The following is a 21273-nucleotide window of genomic DNA, read 5'->3' on the forward strand; positions in this document are numbered from 1 at the left end:
CACCACACACACTCACACCGCTTTTACTTTTGACCCTTGGCGGAGCAGGAACGGTACAGAACACCACAGTTTGTTGGGTGATGATGTCCTGTGTCATCACCTTAATCAACTTATAACTTGGCTGTGTACACAAAAATCATTCATGAATTAGGTTAACTGAATAATGCGTGACCAGAAAGGGCTGCTATAATGTACATTTTCGGAAAGTAAAGAAAAACATGGGTAAGTAGCATAATCCACCAGTGTTTATATGCGGGTAGAAAACGTGGGTGGGGACATCTGTGTTCCCATCTCTCATTTTAGGTTTAAAAGCTTCTATGACAAGACTTCTTGCTTGTCTGTTTGTTTTATTTTATGGGGGGGGAGAGGGATTTTGTTGCATGACGTGTAAATCATAGACATTAAATAAAAGTATAAAAAGAAAAACGAAAAACAATACGCTGGTCTGCCACTTCAAATGTTGTTTCTTTTTTCATTACTTATAAAGATTTACTTATTTTATTTTATGTGAAATTGTTTATGCCTATGTGAGTTTATATGAACCATATGTGTGCAGGTACCAGCAAAAACCAGAAGGTACCAGCAAAACCAGGAAGAGAGCATTGGATCCCCTGGAATTGGGCACTAGGTCCTGGCCTTCCCCAAGAACACTAAATACTCCTAACAGCTGGGCCATCTCTCAAGCCCCTATTTGTTTGCTTGTTTTATTTTTGTTTTTGACACAGGTTTCATATAGACTAGGCTGACCTCAAATTCACTGCGTAATGAAGGCTGGCTTTGAACCCTGAGGCCTCCTGTCTCTACCTCCCAAGTATGGGACTGCAGGTCCGTTGTAGATACCATCTCTTCTCTTTGGTAGGTCATCTACTTCTGCCACTGAACATACACACACACACACACACACACACACACACACACACACACACACACACCAAACCAACCAAACCAAACCAACAAAATCCAGCCAGCCACCAAACCCTACCCTACCAGCCTTTGATGATACTAATGGTCAATTAGTCATCTAACGTCTATGAACAGGGAAAGGGGCTGAAAACAGCTATTTGTGAATTGAGCCAGAATTAGCCTTCCTATTTGTGTCCTTGATTTAAAAGTACATGAGTCATTCTGAAATGCCATTTCTTGCGTTTCTAGATGCAATCTTCCTCCCTTGTCAAGTGAGTACATCAGGGACGTCGGCTCCAAAACTCAGTTGGTGACAGCTAATCCCAGCATAATTCGCCAGAGGTAAGACTTCATGGTTTCTCTTTGTGGGGGACTAAAGAGGAAGGTTTGTGAAATCATTAGCATCTTAAAGGGAGCGAGCATAATTCAGCCTCGCAAACAAAGAGGGACGCCATCTGGACAGGCAGGAAGGATGGAGGAGGGAATCGTAAATAAACGAGGCAGTATTTTGGGAGTCCGTGGTGTTTCATGCTTCCTCTGGGGTTTGGTTTCCTCCGCTAGCGACAGTGTAAATGACAGGGGGATTGATTGTTTTGCTCAGCACAGCACAGCATCCTGCCCACTCATTACTACTCCGAGGCAGCGTGCTGGCTCCTGTCCGACTTTCTGATCAGCAACTGTGAACTGACTTATTGAAACAAAAACAAAGAAATGACCAATTTGCCACATGCACACATTGAGCCGGTAGTGTTTCCAGAGTGCACAAGAATGTGTGTTTATAATAGACTGAGGGTGCTGTATCAGACCTTGGAGGGCAGATGGAAAATTCTTAATAGTAACAATTTCAGAAAACAAGCAGCCATGACGGAAGCACTGGGAGTCAGTCTCTACTTGGTAAAGGGCACTGATGTGCTAAGACTGGCAGGAAAGAGAGAGAGAGAGTACAGGCCACACCCACGAGTCTGTCACAAAGACTGCGTTTTAGGTTCAAGTAAATGTTACTGCGACACTGGATAGAATCATCCTCCTGACACCCAATTAGTCAACATAAAAATAAGGTATGAGGACCTGCCAAGAGCCTGTCCCCTGAATAAGATAAAGCACTATTTGTCTTGGTTTCTTCCAGAGATATTCTTGCCCCATCCCCCTCCAGGAGAGGTCTCCTCAGAAGCTGTGACATGTGTCCTTTTGTGGCCTGGAGGGTTTTTGCAACATCAGACTTCATTCACTAATAAATATTTTATTTTATTTCTGTTTCTCCTCTATCTCGTGTGTGTGTGTGTGTGTGTGTGTGTGTGTGTGTGTGTGTGTGTGCGCGCGCATCTGTCCATCTATGAACACACATGGAAGCTAGAGGCTGGCATTGGGTGTATTCCTCAATTAATTTCCCATCTTGTTTTCTGAAACAGGGTCTCTAACTAAATTTAGAGCTTGCTGATTAGCTAGCTTGACAAGGCAGACCAGCAAGGCCACAGGATCGCCACACCTGTCTACAGAGGGTCCGGGTTATAGGTCCCCACTACTGTACCTGGCTTTTATGTGGTGCTGAGGACACAAACAGATCCTTACACTTGAGAGCAAACCCTTTCAAAGGAGCCATTTCCCCAAGTCTTAGCAAACATTTTATGTGCATACTTTTAAAAAAATATACTCTGGCTTTTAAGGAAAGAAACGTGGCCCTAAAATGATCAAAGCAGTTTTTCTTTAAAGTTTATGACCCGAGTCTTAGATGGTGTCCCTGGCGCGCCTGTCCCTTCTGCTGCGGATGTCTTCTTTTCCTCTTGTCTCCAAACTCAAGGCAATGTTTCACTGTTAGCACCAAGGATTCAGTCTGCTGTCTGTGGCGTAGCAGGGAATTAGAAAGCAAGACGTAAGTCAAATTAAAATCGAGCCTAGTAGAGCTGAGAGAAATACATCTCGGGGCAATGGGTTCGCAGTTCTTATGAGGGAGGCAATGTTCCAGAGTGGTGAATAGCACAGGTGTCAGGAGCTGGGTATATAGCTCAGTGGTAGAGTGCTTGCCTACTACATACAAGGCCCCACGTTCAATCCTTGGTACCACCACCAAAGCAAGGCTAAATTATAAGCAAAACTATGTGGTAAGATGGCGTCATGGTATCATGGCAGCAGGAAAAGGTAACAGGGCCCACAGCTGGAGCTGAAGCAACGGGTGACTTTGTGTGAGTAAATCAGGAGGCGGAGAGCTAGGGCTGGAAGTGGAGCCTTATATATCTCAAAGCCTGTCCCAAACCTACTTCCCTAGTGAGACCTCCTAAAGATGTCACATCCTCAAAGCATCAGCTGAGGCACCATACAATAGACATGAATTGTCTGAGGACCAAGTGTTAGAACACAGGAGCCTGTGGGGAGACAGACCATATTCAAACCACAGCCCTATGTAAAAGCAAAGATTTGGTTGGGTCTTTCAACCCATGTTTTGATGGTTCCAACAGTGATCATTTGAGTGAGATGCCCGATGGTCTCAGGCATTTGAATATTTGGTCCAGAATTGGCAGCACTGTTTGGAGAAGCTTAGGAAGTGTCACCACCTTGGAGGAGGTAAAGCACCAGAGAAGGGCTTTGATAGTTTGAAGATTAACGTCATTTCAAATTCTCTTTCTGCTGCCTTCTTGTGGTTCAAGATGTGAGCCGTCAGCTTCCAGCTCCAGCGGCCATGTCTCCACTCTGCCTCCGTAGATTCTTTCTCCTCTGGAACGCCAATAAACTTTCTTCTATAAACCGGGTGGTGGTGGTGCACACCTTTAATCCCAGCACTCAGGAGGCAGAGGCAGGCCGATCGCTGTGCGTTTGAAGCCAGCCTGATCTACAAAGGGAGTCCAGGACAGTCAAGGCTACACAGAGAAACCCTGTTTCGAAAAACAAAAACAAAAACAAAACAACAACAACAACAAAAAATGTAGTCATGATTTGTCCCACTAATAGAAAAGTAATGCATACAAACACTAAGAAAATATAGGGAAGGGTGGAGCATTTGATTAACATTAACAAGCCAAAAGTGAGAGGGCAGCAAGCTCCAATCAAACTGCCGCATGACCACCGTCCCGTGATGAGCCAGCAGGGAAGAGAGCACAGGCTTCCACAGGCTACTGTGGGAAGCCCCTTACTAAAGCACAATTGATATGACCTCCTATTTCTAATTGGCGTGGAGCTGTTGACTACAGAAGCATTCCACCACCAAATAATTGCTTCCAGAGGTAGCTTCCATGTGCCAGCTGGATAAACAGTGATTGCTTCTGTCGCACTTAAAGTGTGATGACTCTCCATCAGGATCTCTGCTCACTTTGTTCCTCCTCTTTTCACATTGATCTATTTTTATGTTTTGACTGCAAAGCTTTCTTCTGAAGTCTGGAAATGACTTTTCCCGCACTGGAGGTGGAGCCTGTTTATGTCAAGTCACTTCTCACCTCTCCCCACTCCACTGCAGGTGACCCCTGTTCTCCCTAGTAACAACCACATGGAGCTTGTGAGCATCATTCTTGGCTTGGTCCCCATTGTGGAATAATTTCTGCTCTTCTTCGCTTCCTTAGCTTTGCCGAACAATCTGAAGAGAGAGAAAGCAGCTGTGGAGCTCTTCCACATGCCTCCTAGAACCAACAGGTAGTCTTATAGCACTTCCTGTGTTGGCTCGGTCTCCTTTCTTAGACCTCACCTTTGGCTCTAATGCTCCCTCCCCATTCCTCTCCTTGGAGCTAATAATATTCATTTCTGTTTCATGGAAGAGATAGAAATGAGAAGGAGCCATCAGTAGATTGTCACCTGTGTGTCGCCATGTACTCACAGTCACTGTAGCACAGTCACTGAGAACCTGTGGCTTCTCTGTGTCTGAGACAAGAAGACTCAACTGTCCCGATCTGGTGCTGAAGAAGTGAAGGAGTCCTGGAGAGCCACTGGCCTCCATCCTCAGTGGATTCTGGGAGCTCCTATACCAATGTCAGGTGGTGCTGCTTGCACTTGGGGTTGGTCTTCCCGCGACAATTAACGTAGTCTAGGGAGTCCCTCCTCGTGGATGCGCCCAGAGGCTTGTCTTACAGTTGATTCCTGAGGCTGGAATCAAAAAAAATCTTCTCCGTAGGTGCAGGTGTTTGAACACTTGGTGATGAGTTAGTTAGTGGAACAGTTTTGCAGAAGCCATGGAACCTTTAGGAGGTGGAGCCTAATAGTTGGAGGACAGGAGGCACTGGGCAGGCTTCACTTCCAGTTTGCACTTCCTGCTTCCTGTGTGCAACTGAGATGTGACCTCTCTGCTTCCTGATCCAACCACCTGCTGCTGCCTTCGTTGCCACTATGGACTCTCCCTCTGGAGCCATAAGCCAAAATATAGTCTCCATTGCATTGCTTTTGGCCACGGTGTTTTGTCACGACAACAGAAAAGTGGTTGATGAAATTCCACAACCAGTCAGGTTGACAACCAAGATTAGCCTCCACAGGGGGCACTAGAGCAGGCTGGGGGAGGGGCTGGAGGAGAAAGAGTGGAGCAGGCACACCTAGCCTTTCCTGTTGCTGTCTGCTGGCTTCCTGTTTCTTGTATTCCTCCACACATCTGCCTGGCAGCTGTTCTGTCCCAATGCAGTAGCAAAATTCAATAGGCAATTTTCCAAATATGTTAGAATTGATCAACATACAGATCAGTGGTTCATAGTCCCATCTTTTAATAATCTGGCATTGTAAAGTACACAGCATTGGATCCTGTATATTAGCACTAAGTAGAAGAACTAACCTGTCCTTGACCATGTCAGACTCTTATGCTCCCATTTTTGCATGTGTGTGTATGTGCACATTCACATGGGCTTGAAAGTACTTGTGATATATGTATACATGCATGTGGGGGCCCAATGTTCACATTAGTTGCCGTCCTTGATCTATGTCTACTTTGTTTATTGAGGCAGTCTCTCTGTGAGCCTGGGTCTTGCCAATTTTAGCTAGTCTAGCTAGCAACTAACACTAAGAACTCCATCTCACCTCTTGAGTACTGGCTCTGCAGGTGGGCTGGTATTGCAGGTAGGCTGGCATTGCAGGTGGGTTGGCATTGCAGGTGGGCTTGCTCTGCAGGTAGGCTGACATTGCAGGTGGGTTGGCATTGCAGGTAGGCTGGTATTGCAGGTGGGCTGGCATTGCAGGTGGGCTGGCATTGCAGATGGGCTGGCTCTGCAGGTGGGCTGGCATTGCAGGTGGGTTGGCATTGCAGGTGGGCTGGCTCTGCAGGTGGGCTGGCATTGCAGGTGGGTTGGCTCTAAAGGTGGGCTGGCATTGCAGGTAGACTGGCTCTGCAGGTGGGCTGGCGTACCAAGTGGCTTTAATGTTGGTTCTGGAGATCCAAACTCAGATCCTCATGTTTATATGGTAAATACTTTATCCACTGAGTCGTCTTTCTAGGTCCCTTCTGATTCTCTTCAAGCATTTTCTTCTCATGTGGGCTGTTGATTGTTTATTTTTCTGTTTCTAGCTTTCTGGTACTCAGGGGCAGAGATCTGTTCAAATCACTTAGAGAAGCCTCTCTCTTGAGTGCAGATGTTACTGGAGCGCTGATGGGGATACGGTTAGAATGTGGAGTCAGGCTTTCCAGCTGGGAGTGGGGTGGGGGGCTTCTGGGAAAGCATTACCATACTATCATGTAATGCAGTTAGCATTGAAATTCAGATTATAGAATTATTATCTTAAAAGCACATTTCTGGATGTTGGGTCTTGTGTGCATGTGTGAGTGATTGCATGTGTGAGTGTGTGTGAGTTGAGTTTAGGGGTGTACCAAGGCTTTGTTACTGAGCAAACAAACAACCCCAAACCATTAGTGAGACATTAATGATTCCTGAGAGGTATCACACTGTTCTTGGGAAGTGTGGCATACATAATGTGGAGACTAGGTGGCCCAAGATACCTTAATATTTGCTGAAGACATGTTTTTAAATTTAGGTGGTAATTGTGGTGTACAGCCATAACTCTGAACTCCTGTAATTCCATGACACTGGGGTTTTTTTCTCAAGTTTGATCCTAGTCTGAGCTATATACTGTCCTCCCCCTGAACCCTTCCAAAGAAGCCAACAACAATAAGCCCCAAAACAAAACATATTATTGTTGCAAAGAGGAGAAAAGCTGGGAGCTCTCTTTGCTTTACACCAGCCCCACCCACTCTGTGTTTTGGATGTCCCTTTCCCCGAGATGGTAACAAGTCCTCGGATAAGCCAGTCTTTATGGATGCACTTATGTGGTTAATGAAGACTCGTGTTTTATTTCACTCTGTGTTTTGCCTTGTAACCAGAGCTACCAATAGAGAACTTAGTGTTTTCATAAAACAGTGTAATTCTTTATGTGGAGGAGTTACAGGCCCCTTGACTCTCTTGAGGCTGGCAGCAGGGGCCTGAGGGCTGGGAAAGTATTTTAGGCAGAAGATTGGAAAGGAATCTTTAGTGGTCTTTGCCTCACAGCACTTAGACAGGCAGCTCTTCCCAGGCCAGATGCTGCTAAGAGTAATGATGACTTTTGGGAACTAACGGGAGGGAACTAACAGGAAACAGACCCGACTCTTCTGTGCTACAATGCACCACAGAGGGCAAAAGCAACACTCTGGCTTCTGCCCTCAGACTGGAGGCTCTTGCAAGCCTGTCTTCCCCCACCTCCCTTTTCCCCTTGGATTACACCTCATGCCGTACATTCTGTGAAATAAAAAGACTTGTGTTGGGTAATAACCTGTACCTGGTGTCACTGAATGGCCCTGGAGCACAGGCTTCATGACACAGATCCTTACAGATGGCAACATTTTCTGATGAGACCATTTGTGCTGTGGTAGAGACTCCACAATTTGGAAGGTGGAGCCCGGCAGCTGTTCAAGTTCACGACGTCTACTACAGTTGCGTTCCTGAAGTCAGTGTTTTGCAGAGGACCACCGTGCTTATCTCTGCTTGGCTTCCTTGGTGTCCTTCTCCCCTTAGCCGCTGCCTTTGTGGCCATGTTCTCCAGTGTCCTTTCTGAGTCCCTCTGGCTTCCTCCCTTGCTCCCTCTCTCCCTCTCTCCCCCTCCCCCTTCCTCTCTATAACTCTACTTATCTTCTGTCAAGATTAATGGTGAACATCAACTTGATTGGCTCAAACAATGCTTGGCACTGGGGAGGGGCACACCTTTGAGTGTGTTGTGAGGTCGGAGAGTAGAAACTGAGGAAAGAAGGCCAACTCTGTATGTGGGCCACACCCTCTCATGCGCTGGAGTCCCAAACAAGAAAGGAAGAAGGAGAAAGGCAACTGTGGGTCCACCCAGATGTGAGCAAGCTGTCTCTTGCTGCCACAGCTGGGGCTCAGTCCCACTACTGTTTCTTCCTTAACATGATGAACTGTGTGCCCACAGATGCCAAGACAGAATCAAGCTTTTCCTTCCCTAATTTACTTCCTGTTGTGGGTTCAGTCATAGACAGGCTGTCTTCCCTCAGAGAATTCACCCCGGGGCCTTCAGCTTTGCCCATAACAGCAGTAGTATAGCTCTATGCCAGACCTAAAGTGCCTTCAGTATTCCAGAGAGCTTATATTTTTGTGTGTTTATATCCATTTAGAAGTCCTATGGACACCCCACATTCAGTGCCCCACAATGCATCAGTCATCACTCCCATAATCCTCCACTGCTCCATGATGCCTTCAAGCATTATTTTTTAAGTTTTAAAAAATGTATTCTTCGAGAATTTCATACATTTACCCGATATATTTCCATCATATCCATCCCCCATACCCCTTCAGCCCCGCCCTGACCCACTCCACACCAGTGCTACCCACATGCGCATGGTATAGGGCTATCCACCTGAGCATGGGCCACACCCTTAAAGACTTACTCTCTCTCCTCCAGTGACCAACAACTACCAATGGCTGCTCAGCTAGGGGTGTGGCCACAGGAGCCCCTCCCCCACTTGTGATGGAACTTTGACTTGACCTCCTGTAGCTGTTGTGCAGACAGCCACAGCTGCTCTGAGCTCTTGTGTGTGACACCTAGTCATTCAGTCCTCCTCAGCCTCTGGCCCGTCCTTCCCGCCCAATCTGCTATAACCATGTTCCATGAGCTTTGTGGGTAAGGAGTGCTTCCCTCACTCTTGTGCTTTGTTACCATCCAGGAAAACGCAACCACAAAGCCCCATTTCTATGAGTTCCACAGTGTCCACAATCTGTCCTGGTATACTGTTTCCACAGTCTTTCTTCTGGCCAAGAACTCCAATAATAGTACTACCATCTCCCCTCACTCCTTTTAAGAAATGTTCCCTTACAGTAGAGCTTTGTAGTAAAATCCCAAATCAATACTTTGCGCTGGCTCACCATATCTTCCTCAAAGAATTGCAGCTCACCATCCCATCCTATTTGTCTCCTGTTTATCTCGGACTTCAGCATCCTTTTCTATCTGATGAATGTGCTCGCTGATACTGCTGAGCTCACATATACCCTTTGTGCAACACGTCCGTGTCCACACGTCACTGACAAGCCTTAGCCTTCCAATGGTGTTGGGCCCTTTCCCCGTCCTTCTTTTCCCAGTGTCCCCACTGAGGACACCACACAGAGTGAAATGCCATCAGGTACCAGGATGTTTATGTGTAGTTCTGGGGAGAGGTGCTATTTCAGTATTTGAACTAAATAACCATAAACAAGCTGACTAGAAACCTTGCACAACAGCTGAAAATAGAGACAAGAGAGTCACCATGCTCCAGACTGCGGGCAATGCCCACCAACCGCAAGGGGTGGGGTGGGGGTACAGTTGGGTTGGATTGGGAGTCACAATCCTAAATCAAGCCGATGTAACCAGAATAGGACAGAGACCTGTGAGAAGATGGAAAGTGGTCGTGACTCACCCCCACTCTCTTTAGGCCAGAGAAACACAGAGAATCCTAGAGCCCAGCTCATTGCTTTCCTAGCTGCCTGGGCATACCTTTGCTGTATGTCTTTTGTCTCGATCCACTTTCCAACCTTGCTTCCCAGTGCACAAGGCCTGCAGTGGACCCGAGTCCACAAGAGAGAAAGCAGGCCTCTGAAGGCTGAGGTGGACGAAGTCTCCAGGGCCGTCCGAGGTGGGGAGCAGAGGACAAGCATTCTTGGAATTGGGGAGATGGAGGTGCAATTTTTCTGTCACTGCATGAAGAAATCAATTCTGTACAAGAATCCTGAGTCATTGGACAACTTGCCCAATGGAGCAGAACTTACAGATGAATGTTTGTTAGATGAGGCAGGCTCAGGAACTAATATCTAAATGATTGGCATTTACATCCGCCATGAATAACAGGCATGCCAATCTGAAGCAAATGTGGCTTGGAAATGAGAGGGTGGGTTTTTTTTTCCTTTAATGTTTGTTTAGTTTGTCAGTTAGTTAAAGAACAAACAGGAAAATAATCAGCACCCACTGAAGTCCCCGAGAAAAAGTGACTTTAAATACCCATAGGAAAAGACACAGATAAAAACGGTTTTTTCCAGAGATACTAGAAAAAAAACTTGAAAACATGGAAGGGGAAGGAGCTCAGAGGCCACACTTGAAGTTGAGGAGCTATTGGCAGCTGATGGATGCTCCCAAAGGAAGAGTTGGTTTTCTTTAGAAGTGTGGACCCAGGTAGGTCCACCATGCCCCAGTACATGGCCCCACATCCATGTTTACACGAATAGCACAAATTGGATCCCAGGAATTATCAAAAGAAAAAAAAAAAGACAGTAATCTGCTGGGAGTTGGGAAGGGGATTGGGGGGTCGGATCCTGGAGGAGTTAGGGGAAGAAGTGGGGGTGTGAATATGATCAAAATACATTGTATACATGTATAATATTCTCCAAGAATTAATAAAAGTAATGTTATGGGGGGGGCAGAAAAATAAGTCCTCAGATGTACAGTGAATGCTGCAGAGAGCACATACAATTCAAAAGGCAAAGTCCTTCATATTTCAGCTTTCAGAACACAGAGGGATGCCATCTTCAGCCTTTGGGAGAGGGGACCTGCACCTCTCTTGGGCAGCACAGTAGAGGTGGTTCGGGTGGTGTGGGTGTGAAAGAGCTGGCCCTGCTTTCCCTCCCGCCACCTGGGCAGTGTGGCAGAGCTGGCCCTGGTGACATGGGTAAGAAGATCTGTCCCTGCCTCTCACCTAGGCAAAGCAAGAGAGCTAGCCTTGGTGGTGTGGGCGCAGGAGAGCTAGCGGGATGAACAACTCAGCTACCACCCCGGCCCAGATCCAGGGCTTTGGCTTGGTCCACCCCAACATCCGCCCCATCTGTGAACGGCTGGAGTATGTGAAGGGGCTGGTCCTGCAGAACCAAAGCTGCAGGGCCTCCATGACACAGGGGATACAACAGGGTATCTGAAAAGAGTCTCAGTGGAGATCCAGTATTGATAGTGTAGGAGAAGCCAGAGGCCTCAGAATCAGACCAATGACTCAATGCAAGTAACATTTGCAAATAAAGATGTGTGGAGAAAAGGCTATGCTGAGTGACATACTGTGACACACTGCCACTTCCATGACAAGGTGCATGCGTCCATGGTTTTGGAGACAGATTACAGCAGGGCTGTGTGCTCTTTGAGGTGTTTGGAACTCAGGCAGAAGCCAGCCCTCCGCCCCTCAGTTCCTGCCTCTGTGGTTCCGTGGCCCCCCTTTCCTGTGTTTGCTTCTATAGAGTCTCCCTTATAAGGGCAGCGGGCTAGGACTCACTCTAACCATGGCCTCATTTTGACCCAATTGTGACAACCTATAGTGAGCCCATTTCCAGGCTCATATCTTAAGGCCCAGAATGTTTGTTAACTTTGGGTGAAGGGGGAGAGAGATTCAATCCAGGTCAAGGGTTACCACATCAGAGATAAGGAGCAAGCTACAAAACCACAAAGTATTCATATGTATGCTTTTTTCCCCCGTGAAAGTAGTACTTTTTGTTTGTAGAGATGGAAGGAATAAAATGATTTATTTTTTTACTCCAAATTTTTAAATTTGTCCACATCAGAAAGTCATGAAAAGGAGGGAAAATCACAACCATTTGGAAAATAATAGCTGCTTTAGCTCTAACAGGGGAAAGGACAGCCTTTTCTTCTCTATAGTTATAGTATGTGCATAGTCATGAAAGGTACAGGAGCCTTGAGAGGTGATTAGACAGACAGGTGGCTCTGAAGATTAGTCAGTATTCAGCCGCATTAATAATTAAAGACTTTGGCATCGAGACAGCATGTTCTCTATTTTTAACTATCACAGTAGCAAAAATAAAGAGAAAAGCTATGGATGCTCCAACTGTCTCCCATGCTGCTCGCTATGAGAGTGGAAGTCAGTGCAGCATTTCATGGCGAAGAAGAAGACGATGAACACACACTGAGAACTCGTAAAGCACCCCAGCCTTTGAATAGAAATGCCTCTAACAAAATCAGTGATAAGTGAACAACCTAGGAATGTGTAGTGCTTAGAAGATCAGATGGAAAAGGTACCACTGGACTGCGTGCTTCCTTCAGTGGTGTTAGAAACACTCTGGTTTCAGATGTGTCAGCCTAACCCAGTGAGGTTGGCTTACAGGCAAAGGCCCTTCAGAGCTGTGTGTGTTGGGGGTGGGGGCTGAGAGTGGGGGGAGTAGGGAGGTGGGGTGGAGGTGGTCCTGATGCGGGGAATTGGAAAGAACTCAGAAGGCCATGCTGTGTGTTATCTGCAGCAGTCACTAGTCTGCAGGGTGAGGAAGCTACCGTCCACACTGAGGTGCCCCAACCCCCAATCTCTCCCCTCAATTAGATTAGTTTGGTATTAAAGGATTCACATCCCATTGGCTTAACCCATATCTCACTGTCTAAAACCCGTATCCTATTGACTGACCCTGGATCCTATAGACTGGTCTCTCTTCCCACTGACTGAGCCCACATCCCATTGACAAAGTCTGAGTCCCAGTGACTGAGCCCTCATCATATTAACTGGACCTATAGCCCAATGGCTAACCCAACATCTTATTAACTGAACTTCAGTAAAGTAGGAGTTCTGCTGTGGATATGGGCACTCAGTCCATAATATTCACTGCACCTATGGATATGGGAACTCACTACATAGATTTACTACATCTGTGGATATGGGCACCCAGTTTATATATTTACTACACCTATGGATATTGGGAACCCAGTCCGTGTATTTACTACACCTGTGGATATGGGAACCCAGTCCATGTATTTACTGTATGCTAAACACTCCAGATCTTTTGGGTTTTTCAGACAGAGTTTCTCTGTGTATCCTTGGCTGTCCTGGACTCACTTTGTAGACCAGGCTGTCCTTGAACTCACAGGGATCTGCCTGCCTCTGCCTCCCAAGTGCTGGGATTAAAGGCGTGCACCACCATGCCTGGCTAACTCTCCAAATCTTAAAAAAAAAAAAAAAAAAAGGAAGAAAGAAAAAGAAAAACTATCCAGTGTCTTTAAATGACTCTGAAATACTTTTGACTTTGAGGGCTTTTTGGTTCTTCTCTCACAAAATATTCCAGGTGTGGTGGTACATACCTTAATTCCAGTGCTCGGGAGGCAGAAGCACGTGGATCTCTGTGAGCTCAAGGCCAGCCAGAGATACATAGTGAGACCTTATCAAAATAGAAATATATTTGTATATAATCTTATTTAAAGAATACAGATGCAGAGACCAGGCATTCTTGAGAAATATCTGAGTGATTTATAATGTTTATGACCATGGGGTATTTTCCTTTTACTGAATTTACATTTTCAATCTTTTCTAAGAGATCACAAATTAATTTTATGATCATCATTTTCCATCAAACCAGGCAAACAAATGCTAGCTACTAAAACCAGGAATTAATGAAGACAAGCCTGAGAAGAAAATAACTATCCATGTGGCTTTGTTTTTGCTGATTGGAGTGTGAAGAGTTATTTTAATAAGACTTGTTAGCACCCACCCCACACGTGACTTTTCTGCGGCAGACATAACTTGTGGCTAGTAACAGGGTAAGTATAGGGAGCATAAACAGCTATTGTAGTTTGAATTCAGAGCATGTGTTTGCCTTAGATAATATGTAAATGTATATATGTGCATGTATACATATGCACATGTGTATATACACATATATGTGCATATATATTTGTATATATGTTAAAGTACATGATTACATAGAATATTATTTAATATTACTAGGCAAATAAAATTTATCTATTCTATCAGTTATTTTTCTCATTAAACACCTCATAAGAAGCAACTTTATGGGGGCTGGGAGTGGTGGCATACACCTTTAATCCCAGCACTCAGGAGGCAGAGGCAGGCAGATCAATGTGAGTTCGAGGCCAGCCTCATCTACAAAGGGAGTCCAGGACAACCAGGGCTACACAGAGAAACCCTGTCTTGAAGAGAAAAAAAAAAAAAAAAGAAGCAACTTTACAGAAGAAAGGCTGTGTTTGCTTGTGGCCTGGTGGACGTGCATCGTGGCAGAGGAGGTACAATGGTGGCAGCAGTTCTCAGCTGTGGCCACAGGAATGTGAGGCTGCCTGGCCACAGCTGAGAAAGTCAGAATCAGTGCAGATGGTGCCGTGAGTTGCTCAGCCCCCAAGACTTGTCCCCTGTGACCCACTTCCTCCAGTAAGACTGCTTCATAAAGGGTCCCCAAGCCTCCCCAAATAATGCCATTTAACTTTTAAACCACACTGAGCATAGAGGAAAAAAAAATCATTGGAAATAGGTATTACATACAGAGAGAAGTAAAGCCCCACAGTCAGTGTGCATCTGACCTCTCCCTTAGTTGACCAGTAAGTAATAAGGTCAGTTGATACTTTAACGTTCCTTTAGCATATCAAACCAATAGCTATCAAACTGAAATAAATCCCCAGTTCCACAGCATCTCCCCCACCTTTCTTCCTTAAATGTCAGAGATTTTCTTTTATGCCAAACTAGAGATTTTCTAATGCAAATCAATTCTTGCAAGAAAGCTGTTTTGGTTTGGTAGAGCAGAAAGGGTCTTGTGACTCTCTCCTGTGAGGCCATTTCCGCCTCAGCATCTTCAGCACCAGGTTCTCCCTCCCAGCACAGGAGAGTCTGACTGACAGTTTGTCAGCCCCAGCCCATTAAAGCTGTGGACTAGGCACTGGTATAGAGTTTTATATATAGATAGAAAATAAGTTTAATTTTAGATACAGTGGTATAGAATTCAAATTTAAGATTATTCTTCACACACATACTATACTCTCTCTCTCTCTCTCTCTCTCTCTCTCTCTCTCTCTCTCTCCCTCTCTCTCTAATATGTTGTATTGTATCCATATAACTCAATTAGAATACAAGGTTTACTTCCAGTGCTTTGAAAGTGCAATTGCAGGCTGTTTAAGATAAATAAGTTATATAAGTTGTTAATTGATTAAATCATGGTCATGTCAATTACTAGTCTATTTTTAATCACAAGAATATACATCTTATGTGAAGCAGATAGATAAGATTCTATAGAAAGATAAGGTAAAATTGATAAGGTCTTTAAAAACCTCAGAGACATACAGAATATGGCGTTTTAAAATGTTTTTATTATTTTAAAGATTCATTGACAATGAGACAGGGTAACTCCTGGCAACACCCAGCCTACCTCAAAGAGGATGATGAGCATCAAAGAACCTCCTTATGGAGATGGCTTCCAATGTGGCAAATAAGCCACTGGAAAAAATGTCCTCATTTCTACCACAGACAGAATTCTGCCTAAAAAAAAGGGGGGGGGCAAGCTTGAATGCAGTCAAAGTCGACAGCCAAACTCTGCCAAGACAGGGTAAGGTAACCTGCACCCCATGTATACTGAGGTAATTAATTTTATTTCTTCTCAAGTTTCTGATGGAGTTGAAGATGAGATAGTTTAGTTTTACAATTAAGCTTAGTTGTTTAGAGGTCAAGATGTTTTTAGGTCTAGATAGATGTTTTAAGTGGATAGAGATGAGATATGATAGATATTGATTTACATTCAGAATTTTAGACTCACCAAGATAGGAAAGATGTTTTCTTCAAGTCTGCCAAATATATATATAGCCAGAACACTAAGAATGTAACATTTATATAATTCCTGATTCTTTCATGGTTCTTCTTGCTGTTCGTGTGTGTGTGTGTGTGTGTGTGTGTGTGTGTGTGTGTGTGATAATATAAATGTATATGTAAAAAAATTAAAATTGTTTAATAAAAAAGCTATGGGCTAATATGTTTAAAATGTAATCATAAGCTCAGATCACCAACTGTGATGGTGACCATTGTCCACTTGACAGAGTCCAGAACCACCCAGGGACAAACACCTGGGCACACCAGAAGGGACTGAGGTGGGGAGACCCATCTTGAATGTGGGTGGCATCACCACATGGGCTGGGCCCTCAGGCTCCTGACACAGGAGAGAGGGCACTGACGGGAGCCTTCGTCTCTCTCTGCTTCCGGGCTGCAGATGGAGTGATGCGACTAGCTGTCTCAAACTGCTGCCACCACGATGGACTGTGCCTTAATTGAGAACCAGAACAGTTCCCTTTCCTTAGGTTGCTGCTGGGTGGCGTTCTGTCCCTCAGTGAGAAATGTGACTGAACAACAACTCTTTGTTTTCATTTTGTTTGCTCAAACTTACCCTTAATGTACATATATTTCATCTCTTACCCTAACACATTGCAACTTAGAGTTTAGGACATGCTACAGTGTGGCCCCTACTATGTCCTTTATTGAACTTTCTTCCCTAAATTTGAAAAGTGGATATAGAATAGTGGTATTACCTATAATTTAGAGAAATCATTGAATGGCTGATATGTATATATATGTATATATGTATACATATATATGTGTGTGTATGTATGTATGTATACATATATGTGTGTGTATATGTATGTATACATATATATGTGTGTATGTATGTATGTATGTATACATATATATGTGTGTGTGTATGGATGTATGTATACATATATGTGTGTGTATGTATGTATGTATACATATATGTGTGTATGTATGTATGTATACATATATATGTGTGTGTATGTATACATATGTGTGTATGTATGTATGTATGTATGTATGTATGTATGTATGTATGTTAGTTCGTGACTTCAAATACTTTTAGCCTAAGCAGATAGTATCTCAGGACAGATTGGGGAACATTGCTGTTTTCCTTACATCTAACCTAGGTGTGAGCAGGGAAAAGAGTTCCCTCTAAACGCTGATGCAGTTCGCTCACACTTGGATCACCACATGCAATGAAAATAGATGTTCTGTTTTCAACAACTGTAATATAATTAACTCCGAGACTCTGTTCTAACCCAGCTACTGAATCGGCAGGATTGCAGTCTTCTGGGCTTTGCTTGGGGCTGTTGGCAGGATACTATTTGAAATAATTGAAGGTGAGATGAAATGGGTGTATGATTAGTCCTCGGTACTGAACGCAGCCAGTGAGACATTCCTTCCTGCCGCCCCCTCTTTGCTATTTTCTCTGCTCAACGCACATTCACCGCGGCAGGTATGGAACAGGGAACAGACAAGGGAGAGAACGGGAGCAGCCTTTGTCCCCTTTGTCCCTCTCCCTTTGCACCTCAGCAGCTATCTATGCGGGAAGTTTTCTGGTTGTTTAGGGGGATGTTCTTCTTCCTGTTGCTCCATCATGTCTGGGTCCACTCTGGAGGATGTTCTTCTTCTTCCTGTTGCTCCATCATGTCTGGGTCCACTCTGGGGGATGTTCTTCTTCTTCCTGTTGCTCCATCATGTCTGGGTCCACTCTGGGGGATGTTCTTCTTCTTCCTGTTGCTCCATCATGTCTGGGTCCACTCTGGAGGATGTTCTTCTTCTTCCTGTTGCTCCATCATGTCTGGGTCCACTCTGGAGGATGTTCTTCTTCTTCCTGTTGCTCCATCATGTCTGGGTCCACTCTGGGGGATGTTCTTCTTCTTCCTGTTGCTCCATCATGTCTGGGTCCACTCTGGGGGATGTTCTTCTTCTTCCTGTTGCTCCATCATGTCTGGGTCCACTCTGGAGGATGTTCTTCTTCTTCCTGTTGCTCCATCATGTCTGGGTCCACTCTGGGGGATGTTCTTCTTCTTCCTGTTGCTCCATCATGTCTGGGTCCACTCTGGAGGATGTTCTTCTTCTTCCTGTTGCTCCATCATGTCTGGGTCCACTCTGGGGGATGTTCTTCTTCTTCCTGTTGCTCCATCATGTCTGGGTCCACTCTGGGGGATGTTCTTCTTCTTCCTGTTGCTCCATCATGTCTGGGTCCACTCTGGGGGATGTTCTTCTTCTTCCTGTTGCTCCATCATGTCTGGGTCCACTCTGGAGGATGTTCTTCTTCTTCCTGTTGCTCCATCATGTCTGGGTCCACTCTGGGGGATGTTCTTCTTCTTCCTGTTGCTCCATCATGTCTGGGTCCACTCTGGGGGATGTTCTTCTTCTTCCTGTTGCTCCATCATGTCTGGGTCCACTCTGGAGGATGTTCTTCTTCTTCCTGTTGCTCCATCATGTCTGGGTCCACTCTGGGGGATGTTCTTCTTCTTCCTGTTGCTCCATCATGTCTGGGTCCACTCTGGAGGATGTTCTTCTTCTTCCTGTTGCTCCATCATGTCTGGGTCCACTCTGGGGGATGTTCTTCTTCTTCCTGTTGCTCCATCATGTCTGGGTCCACTCTGGGGGATGTTCTTCTTCTTCCTGTTGCTCCATCATGTCTGGGTCCACTCTGGGGGATGTTCTTCTTCTTCCTGTTGCTCCATCATGTCTGGGTCCACTCTGGAGGATGTTCTTCTTCTTCCTGTTGCTCCATCATGTCTGGGTCCACTCTGGGGGATGTTCTTCTTCTTCCTGTTGCTCCATCATGTCTGGGTCCACTCTGGGGGATGTTCTTCTTCTTCCTGTTGCTCCATCATGTCTGGGTCCACTCTGGGTCTTCCTTATTCACTCCCTCTCCTTGGTTCCAGGTGAGGGGTGATTTGGAGATTTTGGAGAATAGTATAAATTAATTAATTTATTTGCCTATTAACATTAAATAAGAATTTATGTAATCATGTACTTTAACATATATATATGTATATGTATATGTTTATGTAAGACAAACACATGCTCTGAATTCAAACTAAAGTAGCTACTTATGCTCCCTGTGCCTACCCTCTCGCTACCCACAACTCATGTCTGCCATGGAAAAGCCAAGTGTGTGTGTGTGTGTGTGTGTGTGTGTGTGTGTGTGTGTGTGTGTGAATAGCAAGCCTTTTAAAGATACATCTTTACATCCCCCAAACCAAAACATTAGCCACAAATAAAAGCTGCAGTAACTAAACATAAACGCGGTGACAAGGGTTGTGCAGAGGTAAACCTTGGGGGGCACCTCCCACACTCTCTACCCTAATGAGGTGCTTTGAGAGTCATGACACTGCTGCATTTCCATTAGGGAAAATACAAAACACCAAAAGTACCATTGGAACAGGCGGTGCCCAAGGCTGAGCAAAGGCAGCTGTGGATCTTGGGGCCAGGAGCCGACTGCAGATCTGAATGTCAGCCGCCACCGGCCTTCCAGAACAGAGGCTCCAGCCCCAAGGACGCTGGGTCTGAGGATGAGAGCAGCTCAGCCTCATCTCAGTAGGGATACTGATTGAGGGGCAGGTGAGAGATCTAATAAGGTCCAGAGAGAGGAAGGGGAGGGGCTAGTGGGGAGGGAAGGAGGGAGGGAGGGAGGGGGGAGAGAGAGATTGAGGGACAGTGAGAGAGGAGGGACCTCCTGAGAGGAAAGGGGCCCCGAAAAAGTCTTGTGTTTTTAAGAGACACTAAAAAAATGTTTAATTAGCAAACATTGGGTGAGTTATCTTTTTCTTCTCTCTTGCTAGTCATGAAATCAGAAATATTGATGACTGCAACAGTGTGTGTGTGTGTGACTTTTTTGCATATAGTTGTGTGTACATTTTTTCTTGCTATTGCTGTGTACACAAGGTAGGAGTCAGCGTGTTAACGGAAGCTGACTGGTAGGTTTGCTCGGTGCTTATTATTAGTCCTCCATTCATATATTTATATCACGTATATCATCTGTATCTACGTCAATCCGTCTCTCCCTCATCATTCAGCATGTCCTTATCATACATTTAATATATGGCAAGTATACTGCTTTGTACTTAGTTTTATTGCCTAATTTTCTGCCATTAAACCAGTTTGCCTTTGTAAACAGGAAGAAGTAATTAAACGCTGTTGAAGAATAAATGGACCGGCTTCACTCCTAGTGGGGTGGGACTGACACCTGCCTTGCCTTGTCAGCTTTCACCCAGGGTTTGGAAGCAACTTCTACTGTAGAGCATGTGCTTCTGGTAGATCTTTTCCGTCTGCAGAGCTTACTAGGATCTGAGTTCCCGTGCAAGCATTTCACTCACAAGGTTAGACGGACCGTGTGGTGGTCGCACAGAAACCAAGTTCTGGCTCTGCTCTGTGCGGCAGGAGACAAGCCTGCGAGTGACAGGTGTTCACGACCACAGCCCAGGGAATTAAAAAGGCTTATGGGAAGGGGAGAGTCAAGACTGGTGGTTGATTCTGTCTCCAAAGTAGTGGGTTCTGGGCACAAGAAGAGTGCGTCACTCCAGAGGCAATGCAAACTGTTTACCCCTGGGTCGTGGGCACCCTCAGGTGTTGGTGCCAGCCCCCATAGTAGTCTCGCTCATACATGTGACACGACAGTGTGGTATTCCATCTGCTCTTGCAGCACTTGCAAACACACCCCCCGAGGGGTTATCAATGATTCGTTAGTGATGATTTTATAGTAGGAATTCTCATCAAGGGGGCTTCCCCACTAGGTTGCTTTTGATATAGAATATCATGTGTTCAGCCTGTTCCTAGTGACGCACTTTGCCCAGTAAGGTTCTATGACCTCCCCCATATGGCATTGCCCACCGCGGACCCTGTGCTGTAATATATGAGCCTGTGGCTATTTCTCATCCCAAGCACCCCGCTCCTACACTTTCAGTCCAGGTTGAGTCAATATAAAAAACAAACAAAAAACTCCCAAACAAACAAAAAGGAAATTCAACTGATTTTCTAACTTTTCAGCTGAAAAATGCTGAGAAGCTATCAACATATAATAAAACTAAAATACTATGTAATTTAGATTTGTGATGCTTTGTTGGCAAAAAATTTCATTTACATAATGCTTGGATAATGAAAGGCATCATTATGTGAGTAAATGTGGTACCCAGAATAAATGAACACTGTATTAAAAATACTCAATGCAAGAACAGTTCAATTAATTACTTTAGAGCATGCATGGCACGGCTAAGTTCTTTGATGAAAAATAGAAATGCTTCACTTTATAATATTCTGCAGGAGTTTCGTTCTCTTGTCAAACCCCACTTACATTTAGCCTTTTCATATTTGATACTGGAGAGATACTTTGATATACTGTAAATGAGGTTCATCCTTATTTTAAAGACTTATTTTTATCTTATGTATCTGAGTAT

General features: G+C 44.9%; 1 protein-coding gene across 1 annotated transcript in view; it reads left to right on the forward strand.

Annotated features, from left to right (window-relative positions):
- ST8SIA1 (ST8 alpha-N-acetyl-neuraminide alpha-2,8-sialyltransferase 1) overlaps positions 1 to 21273 on the forward strand; it is a 126158-nt gene that overhangs the window by 83245 nt on the left and 21640 nt on the right. Inside the window, exon 4 of the mRNA XM_084765855.1 lies at positions 1153 to 1245. Within this exon, the coding sequence (XP_084621981.1) occupies positions 1153 to 1245 (93 nt within the window). The remainder of the gene's footprint in view (positions 1 to 1152; positions 1246 to 21273) is intronic.

Source organism: Acomys minous (genome assembly GCF_964271855.1).
Source record: "Acomys minous genome assembly, chromosome: 17".
In the NCBI taxonomy this organism is placed as follows: domain Eukaryota; kingdom Metazoa; phylum Chordata; class Mammalia; order Rodentia; family Muridae; genus Acomys; species Acomys minous.